Below are 24922 nucleotides of genomic sequence, written 5' to 3' on the forward strand. Positions count from 1 at the left end.
TCCTATCATGGTGTCCATTGTTTTAACCTTTCCTTCTTTTGTATTTAATGTCGCTAGAACTTGAGCTGTCGTTCCCCCTTCTATTGTGATTTTCCCGCTTATTTTTAGGTTATAATTCGAATAGTCACTTTCTTTATCTGTTGTTAAGCAAATTTGCCTATTAGTTTTATTTGCCTGGTTTATGGTTACTGTAATCAGATATGGGTTCCCATACAATCCCATATTTTATGATCGCATCTACTCCTAGAATACAAGGAAATAGTAGCTGCTTGCATATTATCACTGTTACTGTTATTTCTTTATCCCCTGTGCTAAATTTTAATGGACATTCTCCAAAAATTGTCAGCCTGTGCCCTTTCACTGATGTCAGAGTATTCTGGCATCTGCTTACGCGATGTTTGAAACTAGGAGGAAACCTCTTAAAAACTTCTTCTCAAATTAATAATTTACATGCACCCGTATCCAGTAAACATGGTAAATTTTGAAAATACTCAATTTTAAAACAAAGCATAATCGGTAGACTATTATTATTTGTATTAGTATCACAACATTCTAAACTATATAGGGGTCTTTGTAAGGAAACAGCTCTGTCGACCCTTACAGGCTGGTTTCTCCACTTAAATGCCCACTGATTGGCCAAAAGTTTCTAGGGTTATCCCAGTTTTCTTCAGCGTTGCTACTTTGACCCTGGGTATTGTTAACCGTTTGCCTCCTAGGCCTAAATTCAGGAATATTATTAGGTGTTTGCCAAGTATTATTTGTTTCCTGCCCTCCTAGATTTCTGCCCCCCTGTGTTCTGAACTGGTGTTTTGTCTTGTACGTCTGGCCTTCTTTGGGTATTCTATGCCAGAAATCTGCAGCATAGTGGTTTGGTTTGCCACAATAATAGCAACTGAATCTTTTCCTATATTGCTTGGTAATTTGCCCTTCCTCATGGGGTCTATACCTGTTTATATATATTCTTGACCTGTCACCATTTGCTCTATAATTTTCCTCGGGAGGAGGAGGTGGGTGTCCATAATACTTGGTATTCCAAGTCATTAAGGATATAATACCGTGGGATTAGTCGTCAAATGGGGAGTGGTCAGTCCATGGTGGGAGAGTTTGGCCTTCCTCGTGCCTTTTTGTTTCACGATTTAGCTCCTCAAAGCTCAACCGCTTTTGTCCTCTCTCATATTTTACACTTCCTTGGGTTTCTGTGTTATTTATTGACATCTGATCAAACTTTTTCATGGCCTCGTTAATTTTTACCTCTGTTTCTACTAGGATTATAGCCTGCTTTAGATTTTCAGGTTTCTGTGATAATAGTAGTCTTAATAACTTTTTTGGTAACCCTAGGGTAAAAGTATGTAGTTATACTTTCTTTACTCTTACGTCATTTCCGTCTTTTTCTAGTTATAAACATATGGATCTACAAATTTTTTCGGCATATTCCCTGATAATAGTTGAGGCATGGAATGTCATTACCTCTGTTCTTAACCACTTGGAGACACTTGTCTCTGTGAATCTTGTTTTAAAAGATTCAATTAGAGTACTGATGTCCTTGGGCTCTTTTTCCTTAATTGCCTCAAAATGTTTAAGGGCACTCCCCTTTAATCTGGCTGCAACGCATTGCTCTTTGACTTTATCCTCAAACGATTCAGTTAGTTCTTCGAAAATTTTTAATTTTTTGATAAACTCATCGACATCTGAATTTTACGCGTATTCGAGTATAATTTTTACAAATTCGAGTACCGTTGATAGGGGAATCAATTTTTTCGTCTGGTACAGCCATTTATTTTAATATACTATTTGTATTTAGTCCTCTTGGCCAAGTTTTTCCAACGTCCACCAGTTGTGGTAAAGTGTACTTATGGTATTCGGGTGATGTTGTTGGAGATGCCTTTATTCTCCATTTATAGGGGAGATAAACTATGGCCCTAAGGTAATTAAACTTTGGTAGCGTGCCTTGGGCTATGACCAAACTAATGAGGCTTACCAACTGGGTATGTTCGAGAGGCTAAAGGTAGATTGTAGAGAGGTTGGCTATAATACAATACTTTTATTCAATTAACATATAATAATACCAGATATATATTTTCTACTGGGACTGGCTGTCCCAAGTAGACCACAAGTCTCGGAAAACTACAATAACATATAATAGGATACTTAGACACTTACAATGATCCGACAAGATTCCAAGGTATTTCTAAAAACCACAGACCAGAGGTCAGTCCGGCATAAAGTTGGTATCAGTCTCCCCCTTCCCATAAAATGTATCTTTTATACATTTTTATCAACCACACCTTCCTTTAACCAACCGACGCAATAGCTAGGAAGTGGTGATTTCTCAATTTCCCGTTAAGCAGAAACTTGGCAGGATATATTCCTTATCTTAATAAAAAGTGGTATTTCTAAACTTTGTATTTGCGTCTTAATATATTTTTACTAAATTCATAATTAAATAAACTAGAAAGCTTTACCACAACAATCGTAGCATTAGTAATAACAGTCAGAGTAATAGCGTTCACATTGATCTTTTTTGGCCCAGTTCAATGTCCCCTCCTCATGCCCTTGAAAAACTGGATGCACAAAGTGTGTTTTGATTTAGTCCAATATCACCCTCAACAATCCCTCGAAGTTTTACCCTAATACCATTAGGCTTAGTAATACTTGTACTAATAGCTGTAGCAGTAATAATACTACTACTAGCAGGGGCGTCCCGAGGGGGGGGGGGAGGGGGGCACGCCACCCTCCCCCCACTTTTTTGGCATTCGGTAAAATTTTCACCGAAGGCCAAAATTTCGGCAGAAAGTTTGCAAAATAAGCTGAAATTTAGCAAAATCCTTGATTTCTACAGAAATTTCGACATAAATCAGATAGCGATTCTGTCAAATTTACGAAGAGCGCCCCCCCCCCAATTAAATGAGCCTCAGGTCACCCCTGACTACTAGTATTCGTAGCATTAGCATGCCCATAGTACATTTTTATTAGTTCAACATCCGCCAAAACATGCCCTGAAAGTTTCAACCCAATGCTCTCGTAGTAGCAGAAGTAATAGGAGCATTTTGAGCAGTAGTGGTGACAATTGTAGTAGTGGTAATAGTAGTCAGAGTAATAGAGTTCCCATTGTGCTTTTTTGGTCTAGTTGAATATCTTCTCCTGATGCCCTTGAAAACCTGGATGCACAAAGTGTGTTTTGAAAATCCCCCTCAACAAGTCCTCGAAGTTTTACCCTAATATCATTAGGCTTTGTAATACTTGTACTAATAGCAGTAGCAGTAATAGTACTACTACTAGTAGTCATAGCATTAGCATGCCCATAGTACATTTTTATTAGTTCAATATCCGCCACAACATGCCCTGAAAGTTTCAACCCAATGCACTAAGCCATTTCTGAGATATTCCTGATACACCCTTTTGACAGTCTACATGCACATATCATGTTTCAATTTAAGTCAACATGCCCCTCAACATTTCCTGAAAATTTCCATTTATTACCCTTAGCCTTAATAGTAGCATTAGTAGTAGCCGTAGAGGTGATAATCGAAGTATGCACATAATACTCTTATGTTGGTTCAGCACCCCCTGAATATGTACTGACAGTTTCAACCTAATTCTTTAAGCTGTTCCTGAGATACAGTTGTTACGCTCTTATGGTAGTCTGCATCGACGCACTGTATTTATATTTAGTTCAATACCCCAATCAACATTTCCTTAAAGTTTTACCTTAATACCCTTAGCATCAGTAGTGGTAGTAGTAGCAGCATTAATAGTAGTTCTAGTATCAGTTGTAATTACAGTATTAGTACCACTGTAATAGTAGCAGTATCCCAATAATACCTTTTCGTTTGTTCAATATCACTTGAAAATTTCAACTTAATACTCTAGGCCATTCATGGGATACTGCTGATAAGCCCTTTTGACAATCTGCATGCACAAAGTGTGTTTTGATTTGGTTCAAAATCCCCCCCCAACATTCCCTAAGCGTTTCATCCCCCTAACCTCAATAGTAATAGTAATAGCAGTAGCAGAAGTAGCAGCAACCTGCACTGAGGAACTTTTGGTTAGTTCAACATCCCTCTCAGCACACGCTGGAAGTTTCAACTTAATACTCTAATAGTCTAAGATATTCCCGAGAAATCGTGCACCGTTTTGGCAACTTTAATACAGATTGTTTGTTTTGTTTTAGCCCAACACCCTGCCAAAGATTCCCTAAAAGTTTCACCTTAATACTCTTAGCTTCAGAAGAAGTAGTACTTGTAGCAGTAGTGGTAACATGCACATAGTACCTTTTGGTTAGTTACACATCCCTCTCAGCATACCCTGAAAGTTTCAACTTAATACTCTAAGACGATTCTGAGAAATGGCTCATACAGCCTTTTAGCAACCTTAATGCACATTGTTTATTTTGTTTTAGTTCAACATCCCGACAAAGATTCCCTAAAAGTTTCACCTCAATACCCTTAGCCTCAGAAGAAGTAGTAATCGTAGCAGTAGCCAGTAGTGGTAAAATGCACATAGTACCTTTTGGCTTTTAGAGAGAGAGAGAAAGATTTATTTACAAAACACATAATAAACAAAAACACTACTACCTCCTCTAAAAAGCAAAGCTTGTCCGTGGGAGAGGTCGAGAAAACAAAATCCTTAAAATAAAAATAGCTTTGAAATTCATTACATATATCATTTTCCAACTTTAAAGTCTCTCACATTGTACTGATTCATCAGATACACTATTTATTTTTAATCCAATCGCTTATTTTATTAATCTCCAAGTTTTCTAAGGCATCCTTCCGCCTCCTTAAACTTTTTCTCAAAACATTTCTTTTTTTTCCTTTCTCAATATTGTATTCAAGTTATTTCGATAAATGTTATACAATTCCTTATTTTCTTGTTTCGGGTTAATTATTTGAGCTCTAAACAATGTACATTTTACATTTATTTGCTTCAAATTCACGGGACTAATCCAAGGTTTTTTACATGAATGTATTCAATGGAATGGTTTTAATATGACTACTTGAGTCGTCAATCTCTGCAACTTTTTATAAAATAAAATAAACCTCGAATTTGCATCCTGAACTTCACCTAGAACCCAATACCAATTTACCTTTTCGATATAAATTTTCACTTTTATCCTCGTAGTTTGGTTGCCCTCTGGAGTCCTTGATTTCTTGGCTTTAACCTCCGTTGCTTCAGCTCTGAAACGAGCAGAAACTCCAAAGAGGTCGGATACATCGTTTATAAGGACCCTAGGAAAATTCAAAGGAACATTAGAAGGGATATTATCTAGAAGCTTAGCTGATGTTCCCGTAATTCTTGTAGGGATACTTATAAAAGGCTGCAACCGATCAGATAGACTTCTATTAATAAATTCAATACTGGCAGATGACTGGTCTAGAAGGTTAATATTAAAATCCTCCATAATAAAACATGGCATAGAGTTAATTGGGCGTTTCATTAATTGTTCTTCCAATAGGTCCATAAAATCATGAAGCAGGCTCTATGGAGGTTTGTATACTACAACAATATACAAATTCCATTTCTCTCTTGTAACTTCCGAAGCAAAACACCCGTAAACCTCCTCTATTTTTAGATCTTCTCTTATTACAACCTTACACTCAGCCTGAATAAGAGCTGCTAGGCCTCCGTGTTGGTATTACTCTCGACTACTTACATATAGATTGTAACCAAGGATATCCAGTAATTGTGAGTTATGTTCTTTTAACCACACTTCAGTTAAGGCGATCACCTAAAAAATGTTAATTTATATTAGTCCCGATAAGAAATTATACTCAGAGGTCAGTCCCTGACAAATCAAATGAAAAATGTTGAGGCTAAAACGGGCCTTATCGCGATACAAGGGTTGTGTATCTTCTATTAAGTATATCTTGATGATTGATTGGTAAAGATTTCAGTAGCATTAATATCTAAATTTATATTTATTATTTCATTAAACTGGCTAGAAAAATCAACCCTTTGGCTTTCTAGTTGCATAAAATTACTAGTCCCACGAGGCAAGACAATATCTCTAACCATTATCAATAAAAATTAATGCATGTGATGGCATATGGTGGCGGCGGTGAAAGCGATCAACATTAACTAAATATATATTTAGGCTTAGACAAATGCAATAAAAAAATATGTAAGCCATATTTTCTTAATCATAAAAATATTACCCTAATACATCAGACAGCATAGGGCCCCTTACAGCAGTTTTTTTTAACTCAAATATATATCCAATACTTATATTCAAAATTATTTAACAAACTAATCTACTATCGTATCGGCAAATTATCATATCAACACTTTCATAACTTTATGAAATCACATGTCCATTATTTGCCATTCACCCGCCATGTTTCCTTTCAAGATCAGTAATTAGAGTGAATGCATCAATAATTGTTAGTCGTTCAATCAAACCATCGCGCTGTTTGATGACTAGGCAGGGGAGGGGAGTACGCCTTTCGACAACCAAGAGTCATTTCTAAAATCGTGTCATTTTGGTTTCACATGAAGTAACATCTTTCAAACGTCACGAACAGACTTCGGCGCATCATCCGTCACATATATTTTCTCGAATCCTCCAATTTTTTGTTGTTCAGTTTCTTGGCGTTAATCAAAATCTTATTCCTTATTAACTTCGATGACAATTCAAATTCCGAGAAATTCACGTTTGCCCTGAGATCCACCCACTTAACTGGGCTTGGGGCTGGAGATCAAGGCCTTCAATAACAACCTTAGACAGTAATTCCTGTGCTCTGATTGCATCTTGAACTTTCATATTCCACATCACTTAATGTTTATCATTTTCTTTGCTTTCCAATTTCATAGAGTAAGCAACATATTGTCAATATGTGACTTAGGCGCTATACTTCCTCCGTCAACACAGATTTTATATTTTTGACAGTTGCCGTGTCTAATTCAACATTCTGAACACGCGGTTTTAGCTGTGCCACTTCTTTGCTCGATTCAGAAACAATTTCTTCCAATTTTTTACCATTATCTTCAATTGCTTTGCGGTTAGATTTTGATGATTCCAAAGTGACAGTTTTTCCTTTAACTATGTCCAAAATCAAACTGATATTTTCTGCCAAAGACTTTATAGAAAGTTCATCACCTTGACTCGTTGCCGTAGACACAGAAAAGTTCAGAGATTCATCCAATTTCTTCTTTCTCTTTCCCATCCTTTAGAAAAGTATCCAAATTCAGATATCAAAGTTCATAACTTCAGCTCACAGCATTCGAATTGATCACGGATAATATCAACTGTTCAACTAGACGAATTCATTGCACTTGTAATAGGTCCTAGCGCGAAGAGCTCTTACTCGGCAGAATGTATTCACGTAATTGAGAACTGCAACGGTATCCAAACGGAGAAAAGTAAAAGATGGCACCACAATATTTCAAAGTAAAATATATTCCAAGATTTTTACATCGATTCTAGGTAACTTTTAACTGTACTTGCAGTTTTCTAGACTGTTGCACTCGGATTACTGCAAAATTCAGCTAAAATAACAAAGCATTATTTTCATTGTGTCCTTTAGCACCATCTATCAATTTCGAAGTTGAACCAACCATCCCCCAAAATTTTCTCTCAGAGTGTTTTGGTTAAAACTTCCCTTAAACATTATTTCCTTTACATCATTAGCCTCAATAGTAACGCAAATTATAGATACAGTAGTAGTAGTAGCCCTTTGGTTAGTTCAAATCCCCCTCCATATACCTGAAACCTTCAACTTAATGCTCTAAGCCGTCCTTGAGATATTGCTGATACACCTGTTTGACAATCCGCGTATATTTATTGTGTTTTGATTTAGTTCAACATCCCTTGAAATCTTCACATTAGAACCCTTAGCTTCAGCGGTAGCAATGGTTGTAGTAGTAGTAATAGCAGTATTCACAGAGCACCTTTGATTTTGTCAATATCTCCATCAACATACACTGCAAGTTTCAATTTAATGACCTAAGCAGTTACTGGAACATTGGTGACGCGTCCTTTTGACAACCTGCATGTACATAGTGGGTTTTGATTTAGTTCAACAATCTCTCAATATTCCTTGAAATTTTCACCTTAACAACCTTAGCTTTAGTAGTAAAAGCAGTAGTAATAGTAATAACAAGCAGTAGTAGCATGCAAATATTACTTTTTGGTTTGGTTCAACATCCCCCACAACAAGTCCTGTAAGTTTCAACTTAATACCCCAAGCCGTTCCTAGCATACTGCTGATATGCCAATTTGACCACCTTCTTACACACAGTGTGTTTAATTTAGTTCAACTTGCCCCTCAAGATTCCCTGAAATTTTCACCTTCATACCCTTAGCCTTGGTAGTAGTAGTCATAGTGGTAGTAATAGGAGTATTAGTAGTAGAGCTAACAGTATGCACATATTGTCTTTTGGTCAGTTGGACACCCCCTCATCATGCCTGGAAAGTTTCAACTTAATATTCCAAGACGTTCCTGAGATATTGATGATGTGCCCCTTTTGACAACCTGTATGCCCACAGTATGTTTAGATTTAGTTCTAACACACTCCCCCATAACAATTCTTGAAATTTTCCTCAAAGTACTTCTAGCCTTAGTAATAGTTGGAGCAGTAGCGTGCACACCTAGTCTTTTGGTCAATAGATCGTCCCCCTAATTGTTCCCTAAAAGTTCCAACTTAATACTCTAAGCTATTTCTGAGTTACGACCTTTTGACAACCTACATGCATATAGTGTGTTTAGATTTAGTTCAACACTCCCTTCAACATTCTCTGAAAGCTTCTCTAGATTTAGTTCAACTTTACCTCAACATTGTCTGATATTTGCGCCTTCATACCCATCACCCTAGTAGTACTAGCATAATAAAAGTAGTATCAATAGTAAGAGTAGTAGTATGCACATATTGTCTTTTTATCAGTTGAACAAGCCCCTTGTCTTGCTTCGGAATTTCAGCTTGATAATTTAACTCGTTCCTAAGATTTTGCTGATACACCCTTTTGACAGTATGTAAGCACACACTGTGCACACACAGTTCTGATTTTGTTCAACTTTCCTCTCAACATTTCCTGAAGTTTTAAAATACCACTTTCCCTTTTAATAAATTTACGTCATGGGAAAACTCCTCTGATTAGTTGAAGTGATGTCACACGATTACTTTTAAGTGCAGTGGTCCAAAATAGGGGTTACATTTCTAAAATGACCGCGATACGTGTGGGCCACGGTTGACACCCTCAAAATGAGTCAAACATCAATGAGCCAAAGGAATCGGAAATCCCAGAAAAAAGTCACCACGAAGCGCAAGTCACCTCAAATCATGATAAGTTAGATCCAAAGTCCATAAAAGCTGTGAGAGTTTAGGAGCTGGATTTCTACTTACAAAGCTATGACTTTTCTTTCTAGCCAGAATTACCATTGAGGAGTTAGTAGGAGGCTTTGATTACCCTTCCTCCAGGGTTATTAGTGTCTAGAATACAAAGTAGAAGAAAAAAAAATTTGTGAAAGCAGAACATTTTTCTTACAAGCCACCTCGGTGATCTTAAAAAAAAACAACAACTACGCAACCATATCAAATTGCTAGTTTAATTTCAAATTCAAGAAGATGTCTGCACAAGTCATGCCTGCAAGTTCATGCCACAGAATAAATTTAAACATTATCTGTGCGAATACGAATGCTATGCTATAAATAATTAAAAATAAATAATGAATAATATAATAAACAATATAGAAATAAACAACAAAAAAATACTGAAATAAATAATTGACACGAATGCTATGAAACTAGTGACTCCCTTTGTCTAAAAAACCTGGAAGGGTTCACCGTTGTCACAGTTTTCAAACATATGATAGTTACATCCAGCAAAGCTGTTCAAAGGAGGGGGGGGGGGGGGGGGTTACCGGGGCAAGCTGCCCCGGGCGCCGCTTCTGGGGGTTTACCCACTATGATTCAATTTTTCACTTTGATTCGGCCTTTTTCGCTTACATTTGAGTTGGGAAGAGGGCACTATAATTAATTTTTTCCCGGGTGCCCCTAACCCTAGGAACGGCTCTGCATCCTAGCATATGATTTGCACGATGTTACTCGCTAAATTATCTAAAATTAATTCGAAGCGGTAATTAGGGTCAGTGCTTCCAATACAAATTAAAAGATTTGGTGCAGACTTTTAATTTCCCGGGAAATAAAACGGAATTTTGGAGAAGAAACCGATGATGAGAAAATGGGCATAATTTAAGCCCATATGTCGAAAATGCTTTTAAGCAGAGGGAGCAACGCATCAAGGTATTTCGCGTGCTTTGGATTTTGACGCTTATCATATTACACTTAAGCACATTAAAAATATGTAATTACCGTCATATTATTTCCCTTTTGCCTTTACTTCCACTTACTTTTAACCTTCCTTAGTTTTCTTGTTCCAAACTAGTCTTCTGAGTTTCTTGTTAAATGCTTTCTCTCTCTTTATGCTACATATACCCATCGAATATTTCGTTTTATTTCGCTCCTTACAATAGGGGAAATAAAAAAAAAAAAAATGTATACGATTTAAAATATTTAATTAAACAATTATCTCCCTCCTTTTTTATTCGCCTTTTGGATAAAACTCTGTATCTCTTATTTATCTTTATCTATTATTTTATCCTAATCTAAAAATTTTTTAATTCGCTTGATTTACCATGCAGTTGCATGCTTTCTTTCTGTCTCTCTCCCCCTGTGAGATATTTTACAATGTAGTTTGAAATAATGATTTAAAATAGATTTTATCCTGCATTACCCAACGTAAACAATCCTACTCAAATATATCATAATTAAAATACATTTTAATTACAGAACAAATAACAAAAACTAATGATCTTTGGGTAGTTCATAATCACCGAATTTCTTCCTGTAATACTCTACATACTCCTTTTTCCTTTGTTCTCGTTTGGCAAAATAGTCAGGATACTGTGCCTTCTCATCTGGGTGCCAGTAATCCAACATATAATCATATTCATGGGGGTTTCTCATATAAGCCACCCCACCGGGGTCACGTGGAACTAGAAATAGTGTGAAAAGTTAGTTATACGACTGGATACATAACCGGTGGATGCTTACCCACCGGGGGCACGTGGAACTAGAAATAGGGTGAAATATTCGCTATACGACTGGATACTTACCCGTTGTCAGTTCGAAGAGATTGATCCTTTTTTTATCGGGTTATGTCAGAATTTTTAAGTTTGTATTATTGTTTGAACGAATTTACTGAAATTGATGAATAGAAATAATTCAAGTAACGCCGAAATAATGGAACTAGAAATATGAAAAAAAAAACAATTTTGATTACATGACTATTAAATTCTTTTAGGCATGTTCTATTTACCCATTCTCGTTTCGTTGAGACGATCCATTAATTACAATAAAACTTTATTATTTAATCATACTTCAGATTGATAGAAACATCCTTAAAAACATGGAGAGAGAGGCATAGGTTGGACAAAGTATTTCAATCACAGGGACATTTTCTACCTCTCAAAATGATGGCGATGATACCAAAACCAGTGGCATAAAGACGATGATACTGATGGTCATGATGATTATAACATAACCTATACAATGATAGCATCAGTGGCAAAGAAGGTGATATCAGGGGTAGTTGTTGTCGTTACAACATCTATGCAATCATCATGCAAAGAAGGTCATGATGATGACATAACCTATACAATGATAGCATCAGTGGCAAAGAAGGTGATATCAGGGGTAGTTGTTGTCGTTACAACATCTATGCAATCATCTTGCAAAGAAGGTCATGATGATGACATAACCTATACAATGATAGCATCAGTGGCAAAGAAGGTGATATCAGGGGTAGTTGTTGTCGTTACAACATCTATGCAATCATCATGCAAAGAAGGTCATGATGATGACATAACCTATACAATGATAGCATCAGTGGCAAAGAAGGTGATATCAGGGGTAGTTGTTGTCGTTACAACATCTATGCAATCATCATGCAAAGAAGGTCATGATGAAGACATAACCTGTACAATGATAGCATCATTGGCAAAGAAGGTGATATCAGGGGTAGTTGTTGTCGTTACAACATCTATGCAATCATCATGCAAAGAAGGTCATGATGATGACATAACCTATACAATGATAGCATCAGTGGCAAAGAAGGTGATATCAGGGGTAGTTGTTGTCGTTACAACATCTGTGCAATCATCATGCAAAGAAGGTCATGATGATGACATAACATATACAATGATAGCATCAGTGGCAAAGAAGGTGATATCAGGGGTAGTTGTTGTCGTTACAACATCTTTGCAATCATCATGCAAAGAAGGTCATGATGATGACATAACCTCTACAATGATAGCATCAGTGGCAAAGAAGGTGATATCAGGGGTAGTTGTTGTCGTTACAACATCTATGCAATCATCATGCAAAGAAGGTCATGATGATGACATAACCTATACAATGATAGCATCATTGGCAAAGAAGGTGATATCAGGGGTAGTTGTTGTCGTTACAACATCTATGCAATCATCATGCAAAGAAGGTCATGATGATGACATAACCTATACAATGATAGCATCAGTGGCAAAGAAGGTGATATCAGGGGTAGTTGTTGTCGTTACAACATATATGCAATCATCATGCAAAGAATGTCATGATGATGACATAACCTATACAATGATAGCATCAGTGGAAAAGAAGGTGATATCAGGGGTAGTTGTTGTCGTTACAACATCTATGCAATCATCATGCAAAGAAGGTCATGATGATGACATAACCTATACAATGATAGCATCAGTGGCAAAGAAGGTGATATCAGGGGTAGTTGTTGTCGTTACTGACTTTTGTCATTACCTTCTATGTCGTTACTGTTGTCTTAAATATAAGCCATACTGTTGGCATCATTATCGTAAAAATAATTTTCTAACTTCTTCAAAAATCCCCCTCCAAAGCTTGACGCACCAATACCCCTTCCTTCCTTCTGAGACTTACTCCATCCATTTATTGTAAAAAGTTGTCCCGAATAATCAGTTACCCCACGATCAAATTCTTCCCTGGATTGATTTACGCTTGGGTTTAAATCTTTCGTGGTTAAACTTTGCTTGGACAGAATCTGGCTGGGTAGAATTTTGTGTAGTTTAAATGAAATTGGGTAGGTTAAATGAATATAGTAGCACAGTGAGATTGATCTCTGCTTGGTAATACGGGACGCGAATTTCGAACTGAGCTCCAGTGACCCGCAATAGGGTCCGGAATTCGATTCCGTTGATGAGATTATGCAAAAGCGTCCAGTAATGATCCAAACAAAAAGAAGAAAGATGAAATTTGTTTTTACACTAATGTGTCAATTAGGGCTTGATTTCTTAAGGAAATTTTCAAGGTGAAATAGGGTATGTATACTATACTCTGTTTATAATTATTCAAATACTCTACAAAACACTGAAATATATATAGTTACTTTTACGACACTGCTTTAAAAGTATTGCAGAACTTAACTTGGACAATCCTTATCTAAATTTCTACAGACAAATTTCTCTTCGGCCTTTATTAGAGGCTGAGATACTCAGCTATCTCACTTATTCTATTAGTATTTGATTTTTCTGAATTGTAAATTTTATTCTTATCTAGCAGGTTTACTGTTACATTTTTTTTTTACCTAAGGACGGAACTGTAATGTCGCTACAAGATACTTATTGGCTTTTTGTAAGACTTGATTTTTTGATTATCTTTGAAGATCTTTGCAGTTTCTCCACTGTCACCGAAATCTAAGTCACAACACCCTTTGCACAAAAATGAAACATTTTTGTCACAGTTACAGATTTGATAAGAAATTGTAAAATATTAGAAAACAAATATATTAGGAAATCTAAGAAAACTAATCTTTTTTAGAACCTAATAAATTAATAAATAATAGTACATAATTTGATAAACAATTTATAGCATTAATAATAAATATACAAGGAATAAATATACAAATTGAATACGTTAAAACAAATAACAATAACAAATTAAAAAAACCGATAAATTAACAGATTTTTAGAAAAATAGAACATTAGAAAACAATTAAAGTAAAACATCGTGAGTATTTCCGGACAAGCCTATGCGACAAGCCTATGGCTTTCTCCTGTGTTGATTAAAATAAATAAAGAAAAAATACATACTCCTCTTTAGCAAGCATGTCAAAGCTGTGTATTACAAAAAACCATATTAAGTAAATATAATACTAAAACTAGTGGTCATATGGTCAAAACACGGATGAAGTATTGAAACTTTCCTTTTATCATCTTTTTATTGAAATAATTTATATACTATTTATATCCTACATACCCACTTGGCAGCTGATTCAAGGATTTGAATGACTACCCTTAATTGTGGCTGACTCAGCTCTTCTTGAACAAGCAAACGGACTTAAATCCTGTTAAAATGCTTAAAAAGTACTAAAGCTTTTAAAAGTACAAGCAACTATATATGAGATTAAAAAATAAATCGCATTGTACGCCCAATCACCCAATCGGTACGCCCAATCGGTCGGGACCAGAGATGTATGCGGGATTTTGTTTCAGGAGAGAGAAGCCCTAGCTCAAAAAGATCAAAATTGCTTTGTCGACTTTTTTATAAAAAGGAATCCTACCTCTCTCCACAATTGCAAAAAAAAAAAAAAAATAATCGGAAGGGTGAGGGATAGCGTTCCATTTCTTCAACCCGAACTCGAGTTTGTAACAAAAAAGGTTTAGCTTACAGTATATTCTGTTAAAGCTCCTGTCGAAAAGCTCTTCTTCCCCATCTACGACAAGTTTATTTGCTACAACCATATCTTTAATATTTCGATTCTCTTCGAAGCGAGCACGCAACAAAACAGCATGGTAACGGTATTCATGTCTTAAAAAAAAAAAAAAATGAAAACAGGTTAATTTCATACACACTCACGAGGAAAGAAGCAATTTGGAAAAGCCTACGATAAGTATTCGAGGTTCAACCTTGATATTTATTTGTGGAAAAAACACAACGCGCAATTCATAAAAATTAGAAGTTTTGGGCCGAGTCATACTTTTTTTTAATTTAATATCAGGCCTACTCCAGTTAAAAAGCGCATGACAATCCATCTTAAGTTCTATCAATACGCGCCTATGGTTAACTTTCTAAATTTAAACCATTGTTTACCTAAATAAAACATAGTGTGATGACTAGACTATGCATGTCATACGCCATGTAGTCCACTATAATCTTAGGATAACGTGAAGTGTCAGCTCTTTACCAAGCTATAATGCTATCTAATACGCAGCAAAATATAAATTAAAATGGTCACGACGAATTGCAGATGGCACTGCCGATATATCCGACTCGGGGCATGTATTCAAAGGCAGAGGCTGAGTTTTAACTTATTTTCAAGGTTAGATGTTTTTCAGAAGAAGTAGGGTAGGGGGGAGACCGGAAATTATTTTGCAGTGGAGGCTACAACTTGGAAAAAAAAAATCAGAGAAATGTGATGTTTTTTAAAATACTACAACATTTTGCGCTTTTTGTAAAATTTCGGTCTTCTAGTGAGGAAAGAACATGAGTAAAAAAGAGTAAGGCAAACATATTGCCATATTCTTGTGTGCTTCGCAAAAGAAATAATGTCTTTTATGGCATAAGTATTTTTAACAAAGCAAGTGCAGCAAATCTTGCAAAGGCAACTATCTTGCTTATGAAGCAGTGTTTCAACAGCTCCCAGTTCAATCATGTTTCGCAGTTCAGTCGACTTAAAAACAAAACACATTATCGCCAGCGGAGAGCAGGGCTCATGAAGCTGAGTTTACTGACAAAAACACACACAAATCTCGTAATAATAATGATGATGAAGAAAAATACCACAAAGAAAAAACAAAACAACAAAAACAAAGAAATGCTGAAATGCTGGGCAACTGGGGCAAGGGAGACTACCCCAACATAGGGTTAACAGTAATAAACAAAGAAAAATTTCACATGAAATGTTTTAATTTCCAATCATCACAGGTCAATAAACAATCTGTAATATTCCCTTTTTTAACTTCAGATGAAATTGCCGAGAAGGTTCAATTGCAATTATAATGTGGAGAAAAAATTATGATACATCCCATGCCCATTGACTATCTGGATATGGACCCTATTCCCCCCCCCCCGCAATAAAAATGCTGGAGATTCGCCCCCGGTAATTGGTTCTTTATTACTAATTAGATTTTTTCTTACTATGTTACTTTGTTGTGACTAAAATTAAACAAATAAAATTTGAAATACACTAAACTGAACGGAATTGAACAACAACTTCGGTATCTGAATCAACAACAAATTAACGGTATCTAACCTCTAATTGAAATTCTAGACATTTCAAAAATTCTATATGAGACAAACTCAACAGAAGAAATTGTATATTTTCTAGGACGTCTAAGAGCCGAAGAAGACAGCAAATCCTTCCTCGTGGAAGGATTTGAGACAACTGAATCTGTTTGAAAAGTGGGTGGTTCCAAAGGCTGAGGAAGATTTGTCAATTTTTATTTTCTAGAAGAATCATGGGTGCAGCTGTGGCCGCAACCTAGCAAAGAGCACACCATTCGCCAATAGTAGCCAAAAGTTTAAAAACGTCTTTTGAAAAAAAAATTAGTGAAAAAAATGCTGTTTGTAGCTAATTACAAAATGGTAACTATTATTTCAATTAATCTTAATAGCATTCCTGAATCAGCCAATTTTTTTTTAGAGAATTAAAATTGTGCTGTAAAATTTATTAATTTCATGCCCGGTAAAAGACTACGGTTTTTTATAATTTAGTCTTTTATTTTCTGCAGGCCACTTCAAAATTTTTCTGCTTAGTAATTTTTGCTACGTCAGTTTTTTGTTCATGGTTGCAGTAAAGAAAGAACCACGGCCCATAACCCAAAGTTTAAAATGCGTTAAAAAACTGCCAATTGAGAAAAACTACCATTTGTAGCTGATTCAGGAATGGAAACTATTATTTCGATTTGTCTTAATAGTAAAATGTTATCTTGAAAACAAAGTTACATGAATTTGGAAAGCCCCTAAAACCCCTCAAAAATGGCGTCGGACCGAAACGAAAAGAACCCAATACAGGAAACCCAAATTTCATTGAAGCGCTACTTTTTCAAAATTCTATAAAAATAGGGAAATATAACAAACAAAATTTGCACTTCTGAAAAAATATAAATGTTTTTACTTTTATAACTTTAATAAATCAAATAATATTAACATTTTATTACTAAATATCAGTATATGTATATTAAACTGACAATGCACATTCATTTGTATTTTTTCAGTAAAGTGCAAATTTTGTTCTGGCCTTGGGAAGGCATATGGGTTTTGCGCCCAACTTATGTTAATTTCTGCTCGTTTTGAGTTTGACTCGGTTAATTATTGTAATTTCTGTTCGTTTTGGGTTTCATTTATTTATCAATGCTGATTTGTGGTAGTTTCACGCTTGGTAGATTATTTTATTTTAGTTTTGCTCTTTTTTTTTTTAATGGGGTTGTTTACTTTTCTTTGAAAAACTTATTTGTGGAAAAAGTTTTTTTATTTAATGTCTGTTCGTTTTATATTGACATAGTCTTTTCAGGGGAAAAGAAAATAATACTTTTAATCTTTTCGTTTTTTAAGAATTCTTATTTTGGCCTGCTATTTGTATGCCTAAGAAAAATTTTCAGCAATTTTTAACAGCATACACCCTTTTCAAAATTTGGACACAAATAGAACTGTTTAATTTAGTTTCATAACTCCTCTAGTTGACCTGTAATGGAAAACTTGATACCATTCGCAAAAAAATCTGTTTACTTTCTTTGATAGGTTGTATAAACTTACTCGATTTGGATTTGGTTAAATTTTAAGAGTAGAAGCAGCCCCGAAAGTTTGAACATAAACTCTCGTTCGTTCTTGGGATATTGTTCAGATCCCTAATTGGGAATTAGCATTATCACAGTGCATTTTGATTTAAGCTTAAGTCAACATTTAGTTTTTAAACATATAGAAATTGGATTTGAGGAAGACTAAAATCTGTTCTATAAATCATAAACAACAACTTTCTATATAAACCTTATATGCCCCCAATGCATAACTTACAACCCTTGCACTGAGGGCTCTGAGGGAATTATCATCCTAAAAGACCTAATTTCCAGAACTTTGAACTACGAACAAAATGGATATCTCAAAATTTTGATTGGATGTGTTTGGGAAAATGGTGGGCGTGAGAGGGGGGTTGGTCGCTATCCAATCACTTTCAACTATTAACAAAGACACTAGCCCTTTCAATTTTCAATTGAATGAGCCCTTTTGAAGTTTCTACGACAACGCTTTCAATAGAAACTGTATATGCCCCCAGGGCATAACTTAAAATCCTTGTCCTGAGGACTGTGGGGGGAGGGGTTGTCATCCTTAAAGACCTTCTTTCCAAAACTTTCAACTACGTTGAATAAACCGGCTATCTAAAAATTTTGGTTGGATGTATTTAGCGAATAGGAGGTCGTGAGACGGGGGTTAGTTGCCCTCAAATCACTTTCGACTATTAAAAAGGGTACTAGCCCTTTGAATTTTAAATCGAATGAGCCCTTTTAAAAGTTCCTACGACAAGGATTTTAATAAAAACCTAATATGCCCCCAGGGCATAACTTATAATTCTTGCCCTGAGGGTTGTGGGGGAGTGTCCTCCTGAAAAATATGTTTTCTATCTGGAAATCAACTCCCCTGAACAAAAAGGCTATTTCAAAATTTTTATTGGATGTGTTTGGGGGACTGATGGGTGTGGGGGGGGGGGAGGGGTTAGTTGCCCTCCAATCACTTTTGACTATTAAAAAGGGCACTAGCCCTTTGAATTTCCAATCGAATGAGATTTAATTGAAGTTTCTACGACAACGCCTTCTTTACAAACCTTATTTACCCCGAGGGCATAACTTAAAACCCTTGCCCTGAGGGATTTGGGGGAGTGTCCTCCTCAAAAACACATTTTCTATCTGGAAATACACTCCGCTGATCAAAATAGCTATCTCAAAATTTTGATTGGATGTGTTTGGGGGAATGATGGGCGTGGGGAGGGGGGGGGCTAGTTGCCCTCCAATCACTTTCGACTACTAAAAAGGGTACTAGCTCTTTGAATTTCCAATCGAATGAGCCTGTTTTGAAGTTTCTATGACAGCGCCTTCTATAAAAACCTTAAATGCCCCCAGGGCATAACTTAAAACCCTTGCCCTGAGGGGTGTGGGGAGTGTCCTCCTCAGAAACATTTTTTCTACCGGGAAATCAACTACGCTGAACAAAATGGCTATCTCAAAATTTTGATTGGATGTGTTTGGGGGAATGATGGGCGGGGGGGGGGGCACGGGGTGCCTTCCAATCACTTTCGAATATTAAAAGGGGTACTAACCCTTTGAATTTTCCATCGAATGAGCCTTTTTTGAAGAGTGTATGCTTACGCCTTCTATAAAAACCTTATATGCCCCCAGGGCGTAACTTAAAACCTATTGCCTCAGGGTAGTGAGGGATTGTTCGTCTCAAAAACATGAATATTATCTGGACCACCACAGCGCTGAAAAAATGCCCCCCTCAAAATTTTGAGTGGATATGTTTGGGATAATGATGGGCGTGGGGGGGGGGCTAGTTGCTCTCCAATCACTTTTGACTATTAAAAAGGGTACTAGCCCTTTGAATTTTTCAATCGAATGAGCCTTTTTTGAAGTTTCTACGACAACGCCTTCTATAAAAACCTTATATGCCCCCAGGGCATAACTTAAAACCCTTGCCCTGTGGGTTGTGGGGGAGTGTCCTCCTAAAGAACATATTTTCTATTTGCAAATCAACTACGCTGAACAAAATGGCTATATCAAAATTTTGATTGGATGTGTTTGGGGGAATGATGGGTGTGTGGGGGGGGGGGGCTAGTTGCCCTCCAATCACTTCCGACTATTAAAAAGGGCACTAGCCCTTTGAATTTCCAGTCGAATGAGCCTTTTTTGAAGTTTCTACGACAGCGCCTTCTATAAAAACCTGCAAGGCCCTCAGGGTAGAACGTAACCCCCGTGCCCCGTTTGATTGGGGGGATTCCCGTCCTCAAAACACATGTTCTATCTTGAAATAAACTACGCTGAACTGCATGGTAATCTAACAATATTGCGGGTCTGGGGTTGAGGGACTAATTAGCGGCGGGCAACGTTGCCCTCCAATCACTTTCGACTACTAAAAAGGGCACTAGCCCTTTGAATTTACAATCGAATGAGCCTGTTTTGAAGTTTCTACGACAGCGCCGTCTAAAAAAACCTTAAATGCCCCCAGGGCATAACTTAAAACCCTTGCCTTGAGGGTTGTTGGGGAGTGTCCTCCTCAAAAACAGTTTTTCTACGGGAAATCAACTACACTGAACAAAATGGCTATCTCAAAATTTTGATGGGATGTGTTTGGGGGATAATGGGCGTGGGGGGGGGGCGAGTTGCCCTCCAATCACTTTCGACTATTAAAAAGGGTAATAGCCCTTTTAAATTTCCCATTGAATGAGCCTGTTTTGAAGTTTCTACGACAACGCATTCTATAAAAACCTTATATGCCCCCAGGGCATAACTTAAAACCCTTGCCCTGAGGGTTGTGTCCTCCTCAAAAACATATCTTCTATCTGGAAATCAACTACGCTGAACAAAATGACTATCTCAAAATTTCTATTGGATGTGTTTGGGGAATGATGGGCGGGGTGGGGGGAGCTAGTTGCCCTCCAATCGCTTTCGACTATTAAAAAGGTTACTAGCACTTTTAATTTTTCAAACGAATGAGTCTGTTTTGAAGTTTCTACGACAACGCCTTCTATAAAAACCTTTATGCCCCGAGGGCATAACTTAAAACTCTCGCCCTGAGGGTTGTTGGAGAGTGTCCTCCTAAAAAACATATTTTCTATCTTGAAATCAACTACGCTGAACAAAATGGCTATCTCAAAATTTTGATTGGATGTGTTTGGGGGAATGATGGGCGTAGGAGAGGGGGGCTAGTTGGCCTCCAATCACTTTCGACTATTAAAAAGGGCACTAGCCACACCAATTTCCAATCGAATGAGCCCTTTTCGAAGTTTCTACGACAACTCTTTCGATACGAAGTGCCCGGGTGGAGAAAAACACATTGTGCCCACATCGTTCTTTACTTAGGCACCGCTAGCGCGCTGCCTATGATTTGTGGTCGTTTTGAGTTTAATATTAAAAGGTATTTGAATAGAGCTAAATAAACAAATAAGTAGAACAACCGGGAAAATTTTATACAAGACAGTGGAACGCAACTTTAAATGAATATTTCGACCCTATATCCAAGGGCCGTCCTCAGAAAAACAGACGAAGAGAATAAAAACAATATAAAAGAAACTTACATTAAAATTCAATCATTAAAACTGAAAGGTTTTTAAAAAAAATGTTTTAAAACAGCCCTAATATCATTACTTCAAGGAAGTTCAACCAGAACTGGTACTCCAAACGAAATGGACAGAGAACAATTCATTCAGATGGAATTAAAATGCTTACAGACAAGCTTTTAAAGCTCTCGCCTTCTTGGCAGCCAACCTAGATGGTCTATTCGTAATAGGTTGAGTGGAGTTATTTACTGGTTTTTTAATATAATTAGCTAAATCATTTTAATTAGATTTGTGTATAGGGCATTAAGCGAATATTCCCCTAAATCTCTATTTAAAGAAATATTACTATTTATTTTGATTTTAATTTCAATTGCCAATCAATTTCAATTCATGATTTTAAAATTATTTGTAAATACGACATAAAAATTATTTTGTGTGCAAACACAAAAATAAAGTAATTTTTATGTCATATTTACAAATAATTTTAAAATCATGAATTTCTTAAATTCTGGTAAAGATATAACCCCAGTTACTCGCCAGAGAGGGGTTTATCAAATACTATGTGACTGTGGCCATTTTAATGTTGGTAGAACCCATCAAAATTTAGAAAAACGCCTGCAACAACACAAAGATGACATAACTAAAGCTTTAAATTCTAATAGTACAAATATTTCCTTTAATTCTGCTTTAAGCAGTCACATATATGATAACCCTAGTCATAAAATGCTTTTTGAAGAAACTTGCCTTATTAGCAATGATTTAGGCATAAAACAGGTTGTTCGTGAGGCAAATGAAATTAAAATCAAAATAAATAGTAATATTTCTTTGAATAGAGATTTAGGGGAATATTCGCTTAATGCCCTATACACAAATCTAATTAAAAATGATTTAGCTAATTATTTTAAAAAACAAGTAAATAACTCCACTCAACCTATTACGAATAGACCATCTAGGTTGGCTGCCATCAAATGAGCCCTCTCAGAAGTTTATACGAGTATCTCTTTCATACGAGCCATATATGCCCCCGGGCATAACTTAAAACGCCTGCCTTCGGGCCCTGGGGGGTTGTGACGACACCTAGTTTTGGTTATCTGACTTTTGAGATATTTTTAACATAATGGCTATCTCAAAATTTTTATTGGATGTATTTGGGGAAAAACGGACGAGGGGAGGGCTAGTTGCCCTCCAATCTCTTTTGACTCTAAAAAACTTAACTAGAACTTTCCATTTCCAATCAAATGAGCCATCTCTGATTATTTTTTTTACGAGCATCCCTTCAATAAGAACCATATATTCCCCCAGGGCATAACTCACAACACCTGCCCTCGGGTCCTGGGCGGCTGTGTTGACCCCTGAGTTTTCGTTATATGGTCTTTGAACTATTTTTCTTATTATTAAGTTCTTATTGAATGGGTTTGAGGGAAAAAGGGCGTGGATGGAGGGGCAAGGTGCCTTCCAATCTCTTTTGACTCTACGAGCATCCCTTCCCCAGGATATAACTTAAAACGCCTGCCCCCGGGCCCTGGTGGGTTTTGTCGACACCGGAATTTTTGATATATGATCTTTGAACTATCTTTTACAAAATAGCTATCTTAAAATTTTTATTGGATGCATTTGGGAAAAGTGTTTGAAGGGGAGGGGGGAAGCTGGTTACCCCCCGATATCTTTTGACTCGTAAAAAGTGAAATAGAACTTTCAACTTCCAATCAAATGAGCCCTCTATGAATTTTATATGAATATCTCTTTTATAAGAGCCAAATATGCCCCCAGGGCATAACTTATAACACTTGCCCCTTAAGACTGTGGGGGGAGTGTCCTGCTCAAACATACAGTTTCCCGAACTTTCAACTACGTTGAACAAAATAGCTATATCAAAATTTTGATTGGATGTGTTTAGGGAATTGGTGTACGTGGAAGGGGTTTCAATTGGCTTAGAATCAGTTTCGACTATTAAAAAGGGAACTAGCCATTTAAATTTTCAATCGAACTATCCATTTCTGAAGTTTCTACGACAACGTTGTCTGTACAAAATCTTATATGCCTCCAGGGCATGACTTACAACCCTTGCCCTGAGGGCATAACTTACAACCCTTGCCCTGAGGGGTGTGGGGAGTGTCCTCCTCAGAAACATTTTTTCTACCGGGAAATCAACTACGCTGAACAAAATGGCTATCTCAAAATTTTGATTGGATGTGTTTGGGGGAATGCTGGGCGTGGGGGGGGGGACTGGTTGCCTTCCAATCACTTTCGAATATTAAAAGGGGTACTAACCCTTTGAATTTCCCATCGAATAAGCCTGTTTTGAAGTTTCTACGACAACGCCTTCGATAAAACCTTATTTGCCCCCAGGACATAACTTAAAACCCTTGCCCTGAGGGTTGTGGGGGAGTGTCCTCCTCAAAAAAATATTTTCTATCTGGAAAACAACTACGCTGAACAAAATGGCTATCTCAAAATTTGATTGGATGTGTTGGGGGGCCGGCTGGGCGGGGGGGGGGGGCGAGTGGCCCTCCAATCACTTTCGACTATTAAAAAGGGCACTAGCACTTTGAATTTTCAATCTAATGAGCCTTTTTTAAAGTTTCTACGACAACGCCTTCTATAAAAACCTTATATCCCCCCAGGGCATAGCTTAAAACCCTTGCCCTGAGGGTTGTGAGGGAGTGTCCTCCACAAAAACATATTTTCTATCTGGAAATCAACTACGCTGACCAAAATGGCTATATCAAAATTTTTATTGGATGTGTTTGGGGGAATGATGGGTGTGTGGGGGGGGGGGGGCGAGGTGCCCACCAATCACTTACGACTATTAAAAAGGGCACTAGCCCTTTGAATTTCCAGTCGAATGAGCCTGTTTTGAAGTTTCTACGACAGCGCCTTCTATAAAAACCTTATATACCCCAAGTTCATAACTTACGACCGGTGCCCCGAGGGATGTGGGGGATAGACTTCATCAAAAATACATATTTTATGTGGAAATCCACAATTCTGATATGAATAGCTCTTTAGCCATTTTAAGGGGATGTGTTTGGGGGACAGATGGGCGTGGGGGGGCAAGTTACTCTCTAATCACTTTTGACTATTAAAAAGGGTACTAGCCCTTTGAATTTCCACTCAAATGAGCCTGTTTTGAAGTTTCTACGACAGCGCCGTCTAAAAAAACCTTAAATGCCCCCAGGGCATAACTTAAAACCCTTGCCCTGAGGGTTGTTGGGGAGTGTCCTCCTCAAAAACAGTTTTTCTACGGGAAATCAACTACCCTGAACAAAATGGCTATCTCAAAATTTTGATTGGATGTGTTTGGGGGATAATGGGCGTGGGGGGGGGCTAGTTGCCCTCCAATCACTTTCGACTATTAAAAAGGGTAATAGCCCTTTTAAATTTCCCATCGAATGAGACTTTTTTTAAGCTTCTACGATAGCACTATCTGTAAAAACATTCGATATCCCCAGAGCATAACTTAAACCCCCTGCCCCGAGGATTGTGTCCTCCTCAAAAACACATCTTCTATCTGGATATCCACAATACTGAACCCAATGGATACGTCAAAATTTTGATTGGATGTGTTTGGGGGAATGATGGGCGGGGGGGGGGGGGGCTAGTTGCCCTCCAATCGCTTTCGACTATGAAAAAGGT

General features: G+C 37.1%; 1 protein-coding gene across 1 annotated transcript in view; it reads right to left on the reverse strand.

Moving 5' to 3' along the window:
* Positions 1-10761: 10761 nt before the first annotated feature.
* ND-B22 (NADH dehydrogenase (ubiquinone) B22 subunit) overlaps positions 10762-24922 on the reverse strand; it is a 44484-nt gene continuing 30323 nt past the window's right edge. Inside the window, exons 2-3 of the mRNA XM_089099793.1 lie at positions 14690-14829; positions 10762-10991 (exon numbers count right to left, since the gene is read on the reverse strand). Coding sequence (XP_088955919.1) covers positions 10801-10991; positions 14690-14829 — 331 coding nt within the window. The 3' untranslated portion in view covers positions 10762-10800. The remainder of the gene's footprint in view (positions 10992-14689; positions 14830-24922) is intronic.

This window comes from Artemia sp. Qi Xiang Cuo, chromosome 14 (genome assembly GCF_049724085.1).
Source record: "Artemia sp. Qi Xiang Cuo chromosome 14, ASM4972408v1, whole genome shotgun sequence".
Classification (NCBI taxonomy): Eukaryota; Metazoa; Arthropoda; class Branchiopoda; order Anostraca; family Artemiidae; genus Artemia; species Artemia sp. Qi Xiang Cuo.